At 47.2% G+C, this 16,544-nt stretch overlaps 1 protein-coding gene across 3 annotated transcripts in view; it reads left to right on the top strand.

Moving 5' to 3' along the window:
- The window catches only part of DGKG (diacylglycerol kinase gamma), a 133,191-nt gene extending 118,949 nt beyond the window's left edge, over positions 1–14,242 (top strand). Inside the window, exons 19-20 of one of the 3 annotated variants that reach the window (XM_060150242.1) lie at positions 1,356–3,727; positions 14,100–14,242. In XM_060150242.1, coding sequence (XP_060006225.1) covers positions 1,356–1,454 — 99 coding nt within the window. In that variant the 3' untranslated portion in view covers positions 1,455–3,727; positions 14,100–14,242. Of the gene's footprint in view, positions 1–1,355; positions 6,817–14,099 lie in introns of all 3 variants that reach the window. The other 2 variants (XM_060150239.1, XM_060150241.1) reach the window with 2 other exon arrangements.
- Positions 14,243–16,544: the final 2,302 nt, after the last annotated feature.

The following is a 16,544-nucleotide window of genomic DNA, read 5'->3' as shown; positions in this document are numbered from 1 at the left end:
TCAGACCTTAAAATTCTTCCTCAATTGCTCCATTCAGGTTCTTCTCATTCCTTACCTAACTTCTTTTTGACAACACTTGGCTTATCCTACATTTAAACTTGTTGATGGGTCTCTCTCTTCAAGAGTTCTTCTGTCGTTCTCTAGGGTCACACTGTCATTTCAATAGGTGGTAAAACTCAAGAGAACGGGCTCATAGATTGTGTTTCTTTTGACAAGCATCTTTCTCCTCCTCCTGTGTAAGATAAGTTATTTAACTGGTGCATTCCATTTTACAGTTTACATTGGGCTTTCATTGACAGATTGTCATTTGATCTTCACAACAACTGTGAAAAAAAATAGAATAAATGCTACTATCCTCATTTTACGGTTCCGCAAGCACTGCCTCTGAAGGCTAAATGATTTGTCCAAAGGTTCACAGCAAAGAAGGGGGAGTCCTAGGACCCAAACCCAGGTCTTTGAATCCTAAGTGCCTCTTGTTCCCACGTCATCTTCCTACTTGATAAATGTTGCTGGACTGACAATGCAGATTATCAGCGCATCAGTGTCACCAGGCCACATTCAAATAGGGAGTAAGCATTTTGAAGCCATACCCTGAGGGTAAGGTTGGGAAGAAAGACAAAAAAATGAGAATTCACCAGTGTCTTTCACTTCCAATTGACTTAAAGTTTGCAGAAGGCACTCATTAAACCTAAAATTCAAACAAAAATAAAAGCTTTTAAAAGAAACTTGGGTCTCCCCTAGAAGACTAAGAAAAGAGGAAACGCCTAAGAGACTCCCTTGGAAACTTTCCACATGAGTAGCGCTTGGGTCGGAGGTCAGACTGAAGCCTCTAGGTCAGTTTGGAGTTACTGGTTGACATCTCTGCACTGCCCAGGCAGGAATGGCCAGGAGCAGTGGAGGCGGGGAATCCAAAGAACTAGGCTCTAGCTGTTCCGGCCTTCTCTGTGCGACCTTAGGCTAATCCAAGGCTCAAGAGAGCACTGAGATCTCCATTCCTTTATCTATCCTGCAGAGGGATTGAATGAGATGGTCCCTGAGGTCTCCTCTGGCTGTGACATTCTGAGAGACTATGAATAGCAAGGACATGAGACAGGTGATCAGCTCAGCTGATCGCCACGTGGGAAGCTCACACCTGTCTCTCCCCAGCGTTTCTGCCCCTTGCTTCCAGCAGTGCCAAACGCCAGGCCCAGTCAGGGTCCAGTTGCCAATTCTGAAGCTGTTCAAGGACAATCGTCCTTCTGCATGGGGCTCCTTCCAGCCCGAAGCTGGCCTCCCTTCCTCTCTCTGCAGATCACTCTCCCATAGGCTTCTGGGATTTGCCGGCCACTAATTCATTTCTGCCTCTTTGCTTTTAGATTAAAATTACTCACAAGAACCAAGCGCCTATGATGATGGGGCCCCCCCAGAAGAGCAGCTTCTTTTCTCTGAGGAGGAAGAGCCGTTCAAAAGACTAGACACTATGCCCAATGCGAGTTCAACCAAGAGAGAAGACAAGAGACTGAAGCACACACATACACACGTACACACCACACACATGCGCGCGCGCGCGCGCGCACACACACACACACACACACACACACACTCTCTTCTCCAACCAGTGGAAGCCAAGCCACCCTTCAGCAAGAAGGCTTCACCCTGACAGCCATTCTATTTCAACTATGGACACACTCCAACAGAGCCAGTGCCGGCAGGACATTGTGAATGGACTTAGAGCCCTCCAGGGCTCAGCTGGCTCATGCAGCAACTCCCACTTTCCCAGAAGACCTTGAGCGGGACTTTCTGAGACTGAAGGAGAAACCCCCCCTTTCTTTCCACCACCCCTGCAAGTTTCCTCGCCGCTCTCAAGGAGCAGGCTGCAGGTTTCCTGTCTAAGGGGAGATCGGATGTGGCCAAGGGAAAGAGCCTGCGTTCCAGGGGACGCTCACAAAGGTCCCTCTGTGAGGAGACAAAAACACCTCCAACTCTCAGATCGCAGCCCTTGGCAGGACTAAGCATACGCACGCTGGTTTCTTGGTTGTCCTTCGAGTGACAGCTTCTCCCGGAACTTGCTGAGGAGGCAGAAAGGCTGTGGAAAGCTGCGTTTCCCTTCTTGGTTCTGCGCACCCTCAGTGGGCAGTGGTGATTTTCCTGAAGCCTTCTGCTGGCTGTGTGTTTGTTTAGAGCCGGCTCCAAGAGCCCCCAGAGCTGCCTACATAGCACACCTTAGATGTGGTATTTATTTTCTTAGTTCTGTGAACACCTGGGAGGGAAAGCAGAGAAACTGAGATTTATTTTTCAAATTGGTGTCATAATATTGTGTAAAAAGGGAAGAAAAAAAAAAAAACCACCCCCAGCTTCTTTCTTTTTCAAGCCACAGCGTGTTTCCTGTTTGAGTTCCAAGCCCTGGTGGCAGACTATTCCTGAAGGCAAAGAAGATGGGAGGGAAGGGCCTTTTGCTGAGGAGACCAGGAGACAAGGCGTCAGGCAGTTCCCTCCTGCCTCTGCAACGACCACTCCCCGAGCACGACCTGAAGGCCCTACTGAAGGTCTTAAGTGTGTGTACTTATATGTAGCATATATATATTTATATATACAAATATTTATTTACTGGTGGATTTTTCTGGATTGAAAAAAATATGCAGTACAAGAACAGAAAGTGGGAAAGAAAAAGAAGGCTCTGACTCCCCGTTTCTGCCATTTCATTGTCAAGGCACATTGCCCTGTGGTGATCATGAGATTTAAGGGAAATTGAAGTATCTCCTTATCATAAAGAGACTGAGAATTTCCATTCTGGATCCTCAAAACAACATGAAAGCTATGCTGGGCAGGATTTACTCTCCCATTTGTCAGATAAGGAAACTGAGTCTCGGAAAAGTTAAGAGACTTGTCCATGGTATCTTGGCTAATGTGGTTTGGGACTAGGTACCACTAAGAAGATATGTAACAGGGAAAAGAACCTACACATCTTGGAAAAGGGTCATTTCTGGTCACTGAGAAGCGATTCCATTTGGATCCAGGTTGCCAGAGAGGAATGAACGTGTGGCACATGTGTGGACGGGACAAGCCCACATGAGAGAATGAGGCCTCCCAATACTTCCCAGAGACTCTCTCTGGCCTGACCTGGTGAGAAGCTGGTCCAGGGTTGAAGGCAGTGGACAGATCTTCAAATTAAACTCTCCACATGTCATCTCATCATGGTCACCATAGTCTCTTAATCTAGAAACCCCTCTGGCTGCCCGGATGACCTCAGTGGAGAGGCACAAGGAGGACAGAGGCACCTCAGCAGGGAGCTGCCAGCCAGTGCCCAGAGGGGCCTCAGCAGAGTTCAGTGGGCTTCATTCAGCTGGCAACAGCATCACCGCCCTCCCCGAGGGCAAGTCTGTGGAGAGCTTTGTTGGTAAAAAGAAACATTCACCTCAGCACCTTTGCTCCTTCAGCCTCCATCCCCTCTGAGATTTCCGAACAGGAAACCTGGACCCACTCGACGTCACTCCACTGAGCTCCCTCTGATCTCCTAACACTGGGTCAGGAACTTTGCGCAAGGAAGGGAAAATTAGGATTGTGTGTACAAACTGATCCTAACTCTGAAAGAAGCAGTCATCTAGGACCGTCTAAGACAGAGATCTAGAACCATCCTGTTCAACCTAACAGTGCAGACCGCTGGGCAAGGGGAAAGCAGGCCACCTGAAGAATGTCCTGAATGATGGGCTCCTTGGGGATGGGACTAACAAGCTCAGAATGACAACAGGTACTATCTTTGAAGCCACTTGATTCTGAAATGAAGGCAGGTTCAATTGGGGGTCGCTGATTCTAAGACATTTGCAGAAATTCTTGAATGTGTTTCAGCCTCAGCCCCCCAAGATTGAAGCTGTTGAGACATGGCACTGTCAACAGGTGAAAGTGATTCTTAGAGACTCACAAGTCAGAGACTGGCCCCTGCCTGCCCACTGTGGTGCACAGGACTGGCAATGTTGCTTGAGAGACATGGCCCATGTCCTCCTTAAAGCCACAAAGTATAGCAAACATCGGTGGAATTGTACTTTCAATTTTGTAACCTCAGTAAGTCTGGTGGTGGTGTTTAATCTGACTTTGCAACTCATCCCTTAACTACTGGGACTGTGGTTTCTCACTGTGGAGTACCTCATCATAGTGCTCCTCACAGCAACCCCTGAGGTTGACAGAGAGGATATTATTAGCCCCATCTAAATAATGAGGAAAGCAAGGCTTACTATAATTTAGTGACTTCTCAAAGTTAGGCAGGCAGGGGAGAATCCTCCCTCATTCCTCATCGCATTCTGATTCTGGCCGTGCCCCAGACATGTTCTCACCTGCCCCCACAGTTCTACCCCTCTAGCAGTAAAAAGAATGAAACAGGAAGTCTTCAATACATTATGTTGTCCCTGGACTAATGGGCTAGGCGTTGCATCTCATTATGACTTGGTCTTTGTAGGTTTCCTCCAGTGAGTTGAGAATGGAGACAGACTTAGTAGAATGATTATATTTCAGGTCAGAGACCAGCTCCTCTCAAGAGAGCTCTTTCCACAGATGGAAAAGATATGTTAAAATTGCCAAATAAATTAGGAAATACTTGGCAGAATCTGGAAGAACCTCCAGACTGGCGTTACATAACATGCATATACATTATACATATGGACATTATATAAGGTGACATAGTACTTAATGTGCTGTATATATTATGTAAATTACATATTTGTGAGTAATCATGATAAATATAGAGACCCACTAATCACTTTTTTACACATACCCAGTGACAGATTAGGAAGTTACTTTGCCAGAGAGTCTTAAAACTTACTCTCTCCTGCTGCTTTGGTTCCAACTCCTGCCAAAAATAATTGCATCAACTTTTCCCATCTCTAGCCCCCTCTCCTCTTAGCCAAAACCCTCAGTCCTAGCTAGGCTGTACCTTCCGTGGAACACTATCATGATTGAGATCCATAAAAATAGATTCTGGGGATGGGGAGGATCTAGACTCCCAGATTCCCTGTGTCACCGACCTACACCCCAAGGCTCCCAGGCAGATGGATGTCTAATGCTAATATTAAAGGGAGAGGGAAGGGGAGAGAGGAAGTCTACCAACCCTCCAAGGAAGGAAACTTCAGTGTTCCTTGGCCACCAGTCCCAGGATCTGACCATAATCAATCAGGAAGTTATTTCAAAAGTCTAGTTTAAGTTTCTGCAGCATATCTGAAACCATAATTTCCTAAAATGTGTTTCACACAATACCAGTATCCATAAAATGCTCCATGAACAAAAGAGTTCTGTGGTCAAGTACTAGATCCCCTTCTAGAAGAAATGGTGGGCTTTGATTTGTCTGTTGACGTCCATAGATTAGAAACATTGCCTTAAGCCCACCATTTCTTCTTTTTGTTCTCCGTGGAGATGGGAACATTGAAGTAACCATCCTCTGCAATAATATTCCATAAAGTACTTTTCTAGTTCAAGGAACTTCTCTTCTTAAGACACTCTTTCTAGTTTCTTCTGTGATTGTTTAACTACTTTTATGGTTCCCCCCTACGTGTCTTCAAGCAAGAATCAAGGATCTGGCCTCTTTGCTTCCTGAGTGGAGAAGGGTTTGGGGAAAAATTAAGGGGAAAACAGGATAGCTGCCAGGGGCCAGATTTCATCTGTGCAGCTCTAGAGGACAGAACCAGGTCTAAAGAACACAGTTGTGGAAAGGATTGGTGTTTATTCAGTTTAATAACCACTCTTGGAGCTAGCTGGCCGAATATGGACAGAGCTCACTTGTGAGGGAGTGAACAGCCACCTGCTCTTATAGGAAGAGCCTTGACCTAGTTGAGGAGGAACAAGCGGTGATCGATCTACCTTGTTTAAACGCTGTTGGAACTATTTTAGTAGGCATCAGTGTTAAATCAATAGGTCTAGTACTTCCTTTTGAGCAGCAAACCTCAGTGTCCATTGTTTTCTGGAAGAGTGAAAGATGACTCGCAGAGAGATTTCTGGATCAGAAAATAATATTCATAAAGTCGTTTTCTAAAGTACTTTTCTCCTTGTTCTAGAAAAGTACTTTCTGGTCTAACTGGTACTGACCAGTTAGACCACACTTGTACATGGCGGGATTGACCAGAATCATTGGCGCCCTCAAGGGCAGCTAGTGGTGGAGTTGACCTTTCCTTGGCGGCTCTGAAAGTTAAAGGAATGAGTTACAGTGTTAAGCCCAAAAGAGATTTTGCATTTCTGTTGGTGTTCATATTAGCAGTTTGGAACTGTTCTCCTAATCACGAGTACCAGACCTGCATCCGACTTGCAATAAATAGCAAGGAAAAAGAAACTATCCTACATCTCAAATACCAGTCAAGTTTTGCATAAAACAGGTGAACAGAATTGTGTAGGATTTCACATGGGGCCGTCATTTTTAGCTCACCTTAACGTTCCACCATACTCAAGTACGTATTTTAAATTTCTACTATAGAAAGAAAATAGGAAAGGGAATTCTCATTTATGGCTTGCTGAGTACAGGGCACTGTGTCAAGGCCTTTTCATGTGCTATCCCATTTAATCCTCATGATCTGGGCATTTTGCTTATTTCACAGAAAAAGGAGTTAGTGTATAGAAAGGTGAAGTACCTTGTCCAAGGTCAAACACATAGCAACTAGTAGAGCAAAGACTTGACATGGGTCTGTCTTACATCAACATTTATGCTTTTTCCACTATATTCTAATGCCTTTAACCTTCTTATCTCACTATTTCCAACCCTACCATCATCCTGGGTGAGATTACACAGCAGTGAAAAATTGATGTCCTACCTGGTCAACCTCTGTATTGGGGATGGGACTAACAAGCTCAGAATGACAACAGGTACTACTCATGTTCCTACTGAAGAACTTCCAGTGCTTGCTCATATGGAAACTCAACAGCCTCCATGGGCAGCTAGAACCCAAAACTTCACCCTTGCAATCAAACTGGCAGCCATCCCTTAATCCTCAATGTTTCAAATTCTAGCTGAATGAGAATAGTTTCCCAAGGCCCGCCTAATAGATTTTTCTATTCAACTCTGTGAGTGGGAGAGCAGCAAGCAGGCTTCTCAGACCTAAATGCCATGGTCAGCAGTGACTGGCCTGCACGGGGAAGGAGAGCTAGGGTTGTGGAAGGGAGCCTCCAGCAAGAAGGCTCTGCATGTGATCCTCATTAGTGATAGACGTGGGCTGGGCCATCTGTGTTCCACGGGAGAACAGAATGGCAGGCTGCCTTTCAGATGCCAAGAGATGCTATCTAATGGCAAGATCCAGAGAGCTCAAAAAGCAGAGAGGCATCCTTCCTCCTGAGCATCTCTGTGGGAAACCAGGGACACAGAAAACCATGGGGTTTTTGGAAACTAGCTGCTTAACTTGCAGGGCATTTCACCCTTGCTACCACTTCATTCTTCACGTTCATGGTGGAAGCCAACCAGCAGAGCCCTGCAGCCTTACCTGCTAACTAAACTCCCTGAGATGGATCCCAAGCTGAACCTATGTCATCTTGGAATCTGTAGACGCAATGGCAGGTGCATTATAGCAAGGCACCAGGGTTTGCGGTTAAGCCTCCAAGTCTCCCAGCGGTCAGGAAACACTACAGGTAGAAGAGACCATTTAATTGGATGCTCAATGAAGATTCTAGAGGAATAATCAAAAAACTTGGAGTACTCGTCTAAATGGGTCAAATTAGAAAATGCAATTTGGAAGCAAAGAGGATAACATCTAACCCAGTATCAAGCATGTAGCAGGTAATGAGTAAATACTTGTTGAATGAATGAATAGCTAAAATGGGTATCTGTCCTTCTACCCTGGAATGGGTAGGGGAAAGCGGGTAGAAGGGATTAAAGCTTTTTAACTAACAACTCAGAAACTTGAAACCACAGGATGTAGAGGGAGCTCATGAGGGCCTTTAACTACTCAGACATCTGTTGAGTGATGGATACAGCTAAATATGGATCATCAAAGGGCTTTCTAGGTCACATGGAGGGCAGCTTCATGGTTCAGAAAATATGAAATTCAGCTTGGACAAAAAGACAGAAATATTTGCAGTCTACTTCTGAGAGGTCAGGTCAGAACTGACAAAACAAAAAAAGACAGCACAGAAGTGGAATTACAACACAGTAAGAGATCAGCATAATAAGATACAGACTCATGAGATGAAAAGAGATCGAGAACTGGGTTTTCTAGCAGGTTTATTTGGGCAAGGGAGATGAGCCTGAACACTCAGTCCAAAAACGGAAGAAAGGACTGAGAAATCCTTTTTTCTTAAAAACGCTTAACGTTGAGTTCATGGTAAAATGGAAATGTCCAGGCATTGATGAAATGGTTATTAAATAACAGCTATCATTTATTGTCCAGTCCAAAGCCTATTGCTTTTATGACCACTTTTAAACTTCACCAGAACCTTATGAAGTCAGAGTTATACGGGTCCCCATTGGACAAGTGAGGAAACGGAGCAAATCTCATGGGGCAGATCTGGGATTCAGATCTGTCAGGATCTGCCTTTCAGAGCCCACGTTCGTACCAGCAGTACCCTGGCTGAGGCCACTGAGCTTCAAGCACAGTGACAGGGATTTACTACACCCACCCACCCCCACCCCACCCCTGTGCATGATTACTTCCTTCTCAAAACAAAATCCAAGTCCCTCCCCTCCCCCTTCCACAGAGCTGGAGTGGGAAACGGCATTAGCTTGGGCGCAGTGGCACAGTGGCCAGAGCAGGTCTGGGCGGCAGCAAGTCCATATACGCCTTGCCCACCTCCCTTCTTAGGCCCTCTCTCCCAGGCACAGTGGGGCCGCCTCCTAAGACACCGATCAGAGAACAGAGCACCAACGTGAACACCTTGGTGTTCAGCCAGATCAGAGTATTCACAGAATATTAAAGATCGTATTAAAGGACACACAGAGACCACATCAAAGGTCCAGTGAAGTGAGGTCGGGCAGTCAAACGTCAGAATTTAGTACCTCATATCTAAAGGTGGGATGGAGACTTGAAGTGTCCTTTTAAAAATGTGTTGAGTGAATCATAATTTGGAGTAAAAAGACTGCTTCTAGAATAATGCAAAAAAACTTTTTCCCTTCCAAAAAAAATTATTTTTAAAATGGAATCTTCGCAAGAATTACAAGTGAGGGGCAATAAAAATGGTAATTTCTTTTTATGTTAGATAATACCAAAAAAAAGAATTTATAAATGTCACAATATAAGTGGAAATCCAGAGAAAGATTCCAGAAAGTCTGCTGTGGAGGGACTAAACAACAGTACTTTCAAAGTAATTAATGAACTTTATTTTTCTTGTCCTTTTCTTTAAAAAAAAAACAAAAACAAAAACTGGTACCAAGTGGTTACCAGAAAATGGCATGATCTTCAAGAAAAGATACATTTTCCTGGTGGATATTTCCTCTCTCCCCAACATCCTTGAGGTGAAAAGATTGAGAACTTTTGGTTGGTTGGTTGGCTTTTAACTTAGAGAACCATCCGTGCATGGAAGGTGTTAATGATAGAGGATGTCTTTGAATTGCTGTGTGGGGTTTGCTGTCATCACACTGTGCTACCACCAGGCATTAAGGTAATGATCATAAACTTACGAGGACTCAGCAATTCCCACTCCCATCCACCCCATCAGCCTCCTGGAGCTCCCACCCCCAGTTACATATACTTCCTGGAATTAGACCATCTGGGAATAATTTCTATTATGACAGTTTTCAAACATACAGAAAAGTAGAGCCATAAGTATAATGAGAACCCATAGACCCATCACTTAAATTCAACAGTTGTTATCGTTTTGCCATATTTGCTTCATCTTTTTTTTTACTGGAATACTTTAAATTATAGATGTCATGACACCTCACACCAAAATATTACATATACATCATTACGGGGGATCCCACCTTAAGTGTTAAACGTTGTGTGTGTCATCCATGTTGCTGAAGGAAGATTTCAGGGTGTTGTGCATCTGAGCTCAGTCATTTCTCAGCTGACTGAATGCAGTTGTCACAAGTAGATGTTAACCAGGACATTGCTGTGTCACTGATAGGAGAAAGTTTTAGGTGGAACCCAAGGAAGATCTTAGCTGTATTCAAAACATTCCTGATTGATCTGGAAAGAGGAAGGTAAACAGCACGTTAACTACATTCTCAAAAGACACTAAATCGGGGAGTGTTTTAAGCACTGATGATGCCAGAGAGAAAACGCAAAGCACTTGGAGGAGTTAGAAATGTACCTGAAGGATGCGTGTTCTTATTTTTGAAATAAATATTGTTTAAAACAGTAGGAGTGGGCTTCCCTGGTGGCGCAGTGGTTGAGAGTCTGCCTGCCGATGCAGGGGACGCGGGTTCGTGCCCCGGTCCGGGAAGATCCCACATGCCGTGGAGCGGCTAGGCCCGTGAGCCATGGCTGCTGAGCCTGCGCGTCCGGAGCCTGTGCCCCGCAACGGGAGAGGCCACAACAGTGAGAGGCCCGCGTACCGCAAAAAAAAAAAAAAAAAAAAAAAAAAACAGTAGGAGTTACAGGAAGACTAGGCACAGTACTAGTTGGGACAAATAAAACAGTAACATCATATCTGCAGGTTCGTTTAAAAACCGGTTCTGGTTATTGCCCTCACCACGTGAGGACGAGGAAGCTAGACTGGGGGAGGGGACAGCTGCTGAGGTGTACAGAGAGGCCCTCCCCCTCCGCTGGGGCAACTGAACTGGAGCTGTGTCAAGCCCCGAGAGACCATCTGTGAGGCCCACTTCGCAGGGCGAGCTATCATTTTCAATGGGCAAAGTGTAAGGGGAGCAGGTAATGTTCCACGTGCTCTGTGCTCGGCTTCTGGGGTCAGGGCAGTCTGACTGCAGACGTTCTGGACAAGATAGTGGGCAAGGTGGTTGGATGGCTTGCTTTCAAAAGTGACTCTGCCCAACCAAAGGGAAGACGGTAAAATGAATGACAGCAGGTTTCAGAATATTCAGCCCATCTCAGTCAATGAATGAAATGAGTTATTATTTAAGAACAGCCTAGGTGGCAGCAACAACTGGGAAGCAAGGCCTGGTATTCACCCAAGGCCTGATTCCCAGCCTGTGGCCGGTGGACCTAACTGAGCACCCATCCGACTTCCTAAACGTCAGGAAGAAATGCTCTCTCATCTCTACCCCCAGTGCACTGCTGCAGACCTCTGACTCATTAAACACCCCAGCCCACCACGCCATCTCCCAACACCATGGGGCTCGTAAGACCAAGTACCACCTTCTCCTTTCCTGACAATGCTGCCATGAGGAGTGAGAGTCGGTATTGACTAAGACGGGAATGAAGATTGTTTTCATCCTCCTGCCAGTGGGAACATGTTTTCTTCCCAGAGCACCCACTCTTTGGAAGAACATAGTCTCTTCTGAGCTCCTTCCTCCAGCCTAACCCCCGGCACCCTGAAGCCCAGGACCCACTGATGGGTGTGAAAACACATGAGCTCCCTGGGGCTTGGAGAAGAGCTCTTGACAGGCCTTTCCGGAGACGACAGCGGGCCGGGTCTGCACACCCCTGCTGCCTCCTCTGGGTAACATGACTTGCCTTTTCTCTGTCTGCTCGGAGCCAGAGGCCTGTCTGTACTGCTGTTCGTGAGTCATTTGGTAGCAGGGAAGAGGAAGCACAGGGTCCTCTCCTGTATCCCAGTGCTCAAAATGGACACGGTCTCCTGAGGGGGAGTAACGGAGACAAAGTTCACTTGCATATGTTGAGTCCTCTTCCCGGTGGTGCTGCCCTTTCCTCAGCTCTTTTCCGTGATAAGCCCATCCTGCTTGGGATCTCAACAGAGGAGCAAAGAGAGAAATAAAATGGGATCGGAGGACAGAAGTCTTTTTTTTTTTTTTAACATTATTGGAGTATAACTGCTTTAAACTGTATAACAGTTTCTGCTGTATAACAAAGTGAATCAGTTATACATATATCCCCATATCTCTTCCCTCTTGCGTCTCCCTCCCTCCCACCCTCCCTGTCCCACCCCTCTAGGTGGGCACAAAGCACCGAGCTGATCTCCCTGGACAGAAGCCTTCTTGAGGACTCGAAGGACACCAGCTCAAGTGTTCCTTCTGAGATGTTTGTGAGCAGGGTCTGGGGCAGAGGGAGAGAAAATAGATGGGAATTCCTGTCTTCCCCCAAAGGGATGAAAAGAAGGGGATTTATGGAAATCTGTCAGATGTCCCCAGAGGCAGGCCGTCTGCGGGAAATTGCTCGTGCCTCCACGTGACTTGGGAAGAACTCCCATCCTTGTCCAGCCTCCATCTTCTTGAGGGAGGAGAGAAACTTTTGGGAACTGCCCTCTGGAGACTCAGAGACACGAGAGGAGACAGAGAAAGCAAGGGAGGGCCAGGAGCCCAACCTCCAAATCCAGTGGATGTTTCACATGGCTCCCACGAGGAGGAGGGAAGATTTTAGGTCAGGGTTTGGTTCTTCTGTGGCCATCAAGGAAAAGAAAGGGACGGGGAGGTCCTCCGGCAGTAACGCGCTCCACGCCGCTGCCTCAGTTACTCCAGGCCCTCCAGGCCCGGTTAGCCGGAGGCAAAGCCAGAGAAGGCTGGGGCCTCAGCCTGTCTCCTTCAGAGCTTCACAGGCCACGACCCGAGGGCAACTCCTCCCCACGCAGCCTCAGGCAGGGAAGAGCGCTCTCCTACCTCTGCTCAGCTCTGCACTGCTCCTCTCGTGGGCCGGCTCTCTTTCCTACCCCGACACCAGTTAGCAGCAGGGACTTGGGCAAGTCAAATTATATCTCAGGTTTTCCACCTGTAAAATGGGGCTAGAGGGCTTCCCTGGTGGCGCAGTGGTTGGGAGTCCGCCTGCCAATGCAGGGGACACGGGTTCGTGCCCGGTCCGGGAAGATCCCACATGCCGCAGAGCGGCTGGGCCCATGAGCCATGGCCGCTGAGCCTGCGTGTCCGGAGTCTGTGCTCCGCAACAGGAGAGGCCACAACAGTCAGAGGCCCGCGTATCACAAAAAAAATTAAAAATGGGGCTAGAGAGGATGGTTAATGCATCTATTCATGTATTCATCAATAAGAAGTTTGTGATTAAACAATGTCTATTTGCTAAGCAGGTACCTTAACCTCTTAACATGCTTCAGTGCAGTTCTCTTATTTTTCTCCACTTTTTCCCATCACATTCTGCTTTTCTCAACCTCCACCCACCCCCAAGGTCCGCTGCTTCTACTTTTTCTTCTTCCTTTTATCCTCATGATGTTTCTCTTCATTTTTCCCCCCGTGATTCTATTTTTAGAGTGTTTCTACAAGAAATCGGAGGGTCAGAGGGATCATAAGCGATATCTACCCACTTTGTTATCTCCAGGCAATGTGTGCTTAAAAGATCAGAGGACATAGTCCAGAGCCCAGTCTCAGGATGCATTTCAGCGTCTCACAGCTTCTCTCGTCCTCAATGTCTCACTTACCCACTGTTCAATACTACACTCCTTTTCCTCTTTACCTTTTGAGTCACATCTCAGCTGTAAAGCACCTTTGTGGGGACAGAACTGTTGGGACGTTTAACCCAAAGTGACATAGTTCAACATCCTAGACCATAAGTATATTAGTTTCAGTGTAAAAACAACAGAATCAGGAACAAGAAAGGACAAGAGGCCACGGCAGTTAAGAGGGTTTGAATTCTGTAAAAATCAACAAAAAGAGAACAAATAAGCAAAATCCCACGAGCATAACCCTTCTGGAGTCACAATTTGATAGACTATCTCAATTGATCTGAAAAGTCCATTGAACAGGGAGTTGTGGAATCATAGGCCCCTCTTGCTGGAAAAGCCCTTCCTTAGATGTCATTGAGTCCAACCTTTCACACCAAGTTGGTAGTCCGCGTGGCATAATGTCTGTGCTCTGTTGATGGTCATTGAATAATAGGTGGTGGTCATTCAGCCCTGGTTCCTATGTCACCATATACAGAATTCCTCTCCAAAGCCATTTTCCCAGGCCCTTAGGTAGGGAGCAGGCCAGGTCAATGCTTGGACAGGGCCTGGTGCCCCAGAATGTGCCCCCTTTTGATCTATTTGAACCTGCCAAGGTAGCTTATGGTCTTGATAGAGGCCATGTGCTCTAATGGGCAGGCCACCCGACAAGGAAGCAGATTTCAAAACCTGCAGCATCTTTTTTTTTCCTTCTCCAGATGGCAAGAGGCAGGAGATCCAACTAAAGAGAAGAGGATCCGACAGCAGGTTGCTGACCCAGCGTACAGCACAGCTGCCCTCTCCTGTAGAATGGGAAGAAGTCACCTTGTGTGCCTCTCTGTACCGTCAGCCTCAGTGCTCGGTAGAGACCTCAGAGGAAGGATTATTGTTAGCAAGTAGCCATAATTCCAAGAAGCCACCACCTGTTAAGGAGGTTCTGATGGCTGCTTTTCTCTCTCTGCAGAAAACAAGACCCTTCTATCTTGGAAAAATCTGGCAAATGTTCCATCGAGGCTGCTGAGGAAGGAAGCTATGGTGGTTTGAAGGAAGAAACCCTGCCTGGAAAACAAGAGCAACACGGGGAGGGGGCTGCAGTCCTGTCTCAGCCATGTGGGCTTGGACATGTCCTGTAGCATTCTGGGACCTCTCTTTCTCCATCTATCACACAAGGGGGGCTCTGAAGACCGTCCCACTTCACCAATCTTGCCTTCACCTGGAGTAAACGCTGCCATCCTTGTTCTCGTGGGTCTTCCACCAGCCCCAAGGCTCCCTTCAGCCCTGCTGATCCCAGAGGGCTACTCCTAGCCCCTCAGCCGAGAATCTACGTTCCTTCCCTTTTGAGGATTGATAGTGCTCAGAAATCAGCTGATTTGGGGGACCAACATGGAAAAAAAACACTACAAGGAAACTCTTTGATAAGTCCTCCACCTATACACACATCTACACACACACACACACAAATACAGACACACATACCCAATCGGTGAAGTGTAAACATTTTCCCTTCTGTGTATCAGACCTCTTTTACCCTTTCTAATTGCCAGTGTATTCGGAGAAAATTCAGTTCCACCAACAGAAAAGCACTGCTTCCTCTTAGGGAACTTAGCCAAACCTCCGTGTTTGGGGGTGACTCTGGGCTCAGGTTGAATGAAGCTAAAGGTTCTAACACCCCTCAACTGCAGCCCCTAAATGCAGACTCTACCAGCTGAGACTGAGGCAGCAACTAGCTAGACAGTGCCAGGGCCCAGATCCCTCCCTCCAGGCTCGTCCACCTCCACTGCCCACACACCCACCCATAGATATGTTGTTCTGTAATGGTGGGTGCCTGCTCCAGCCTGCCTGTCTGCCTGCCTAGAGTGCCGTGGACTTGTTCTGTAACGTACGGTGTGTGTGTATGTCTGACTCTGTGGTTTACTGCAAATAAAAATGGTAGCAGATGGCTGGCCTCTGACCTCCTGGTGGGTTGTTTTTCATGCCATGGCTTGAGAAATCAGGATTGTCTGGTCAGCCAAGAGCACTGGAGCTGTGCATGTTTCTCTAGACTATTCTCTATTTCTCTAGCCTCTCCACAGTTGCCCACTGCTGGGGGAGCCGGGTACCACTGATATGCCAAGACAGGGAAGAAGGGAAACTCTATTGCCACTTTCCTGAGATTGAAGGAGGGGGAGAGGAAGCCAGAAATTCTATTAAAGAAGCACCTGCTAAACATTTTATGTACACAATGTCACTGACATCTGAAGAGTCCCTTACGAAGTGGTTAGCATTTTATAGATTAGGAAACGATGCAGAAAAAGGGATGCGCTTGCTCAACAAGTAGCACGATAAGTATCCTAGTTCTGTCTCTCTCATACCCCCAGATTCAGGTTCTTGCCTCTAAACTAGTGTTTCTCCAAGTGTGGCCCATGGACTGCTTACCATCAGAAACATTTGGGAGTCCAGATTCCTGCACCCCACTCAGATCTCCTGAATCACGATCTCTGAGAGTAGGACCCTGAGACCTGACATTTATAACCTGACATTTATTGTTTTTTTTTTTTTTTTTTTTTTTTTGCGGTACGCGGGCCTCTCACTGCTGTGGCCTCTCCCGTTGCGGAGCACAGGCTCCGGAAGCGCAGGCTCAGCGGCCATGGCTCACGGGCCCAGCCGCTCCGCGGCACGTGGGATCCTCCCGGACCGGGGCACGAACCCACGTCCCCTGCATCGGCAGGCGGACTCCCAACCACTGCGCCACCAGGGAAGCCCCACCTGACATTTATAATGTTATAAATATAACATTTATAACTGTTGATAGATCCCTGTGCCTCCGAAAGCTGGAGAACCATTGTACCACACCTGCTAGAGGGCAGGACCACTCTGGGAGGAGCCTGCAGAAGAGCACACTTAGACAGAAGAGACCGGGAGAGGAAGCTGGTCTGCAATGAAAGGGCAAAGGGGAAGCGAGGCCGTGGACTCCACATCAGAGTTGGCTGCCTCTCGCCCCAGAACTCAGACCCCAAGAACAAGTCCCTCAGCTGGTCTCCAGGTGGAGGCTGTCCTGAGCGAAGGGTCCAAGGTCACACCTGGATGCGGCTGGGCAAGGAGGTGCGGGTCCAACACAGCAGCCTCGGGGACTGGGCGCTGCCGTGGGGCAGCAGCCCCCGAGGATGGAGCCGAGGACGCTTGTC

This window comes from Lagenorhynchus albirostris, chromosome 5, assembly GCF_949774975.1.
Source record: "Lagenorhynchus albirostris chromosome 5, mLagAlb1.1, whole genome shotgun sequence".
Lineage (NCBI taxonomy): Eukaryota > Metazoa > Chordata > Mammalia > Artiodactyla > Delphinidae > Lagenorhynchus > Lagenorhynchus albirostris.
The sequence above is the reverse complement of the archived record's forward strand: the minus strand, read 5'-3'. Positions and strand labels throughout refer to the sequence as shown.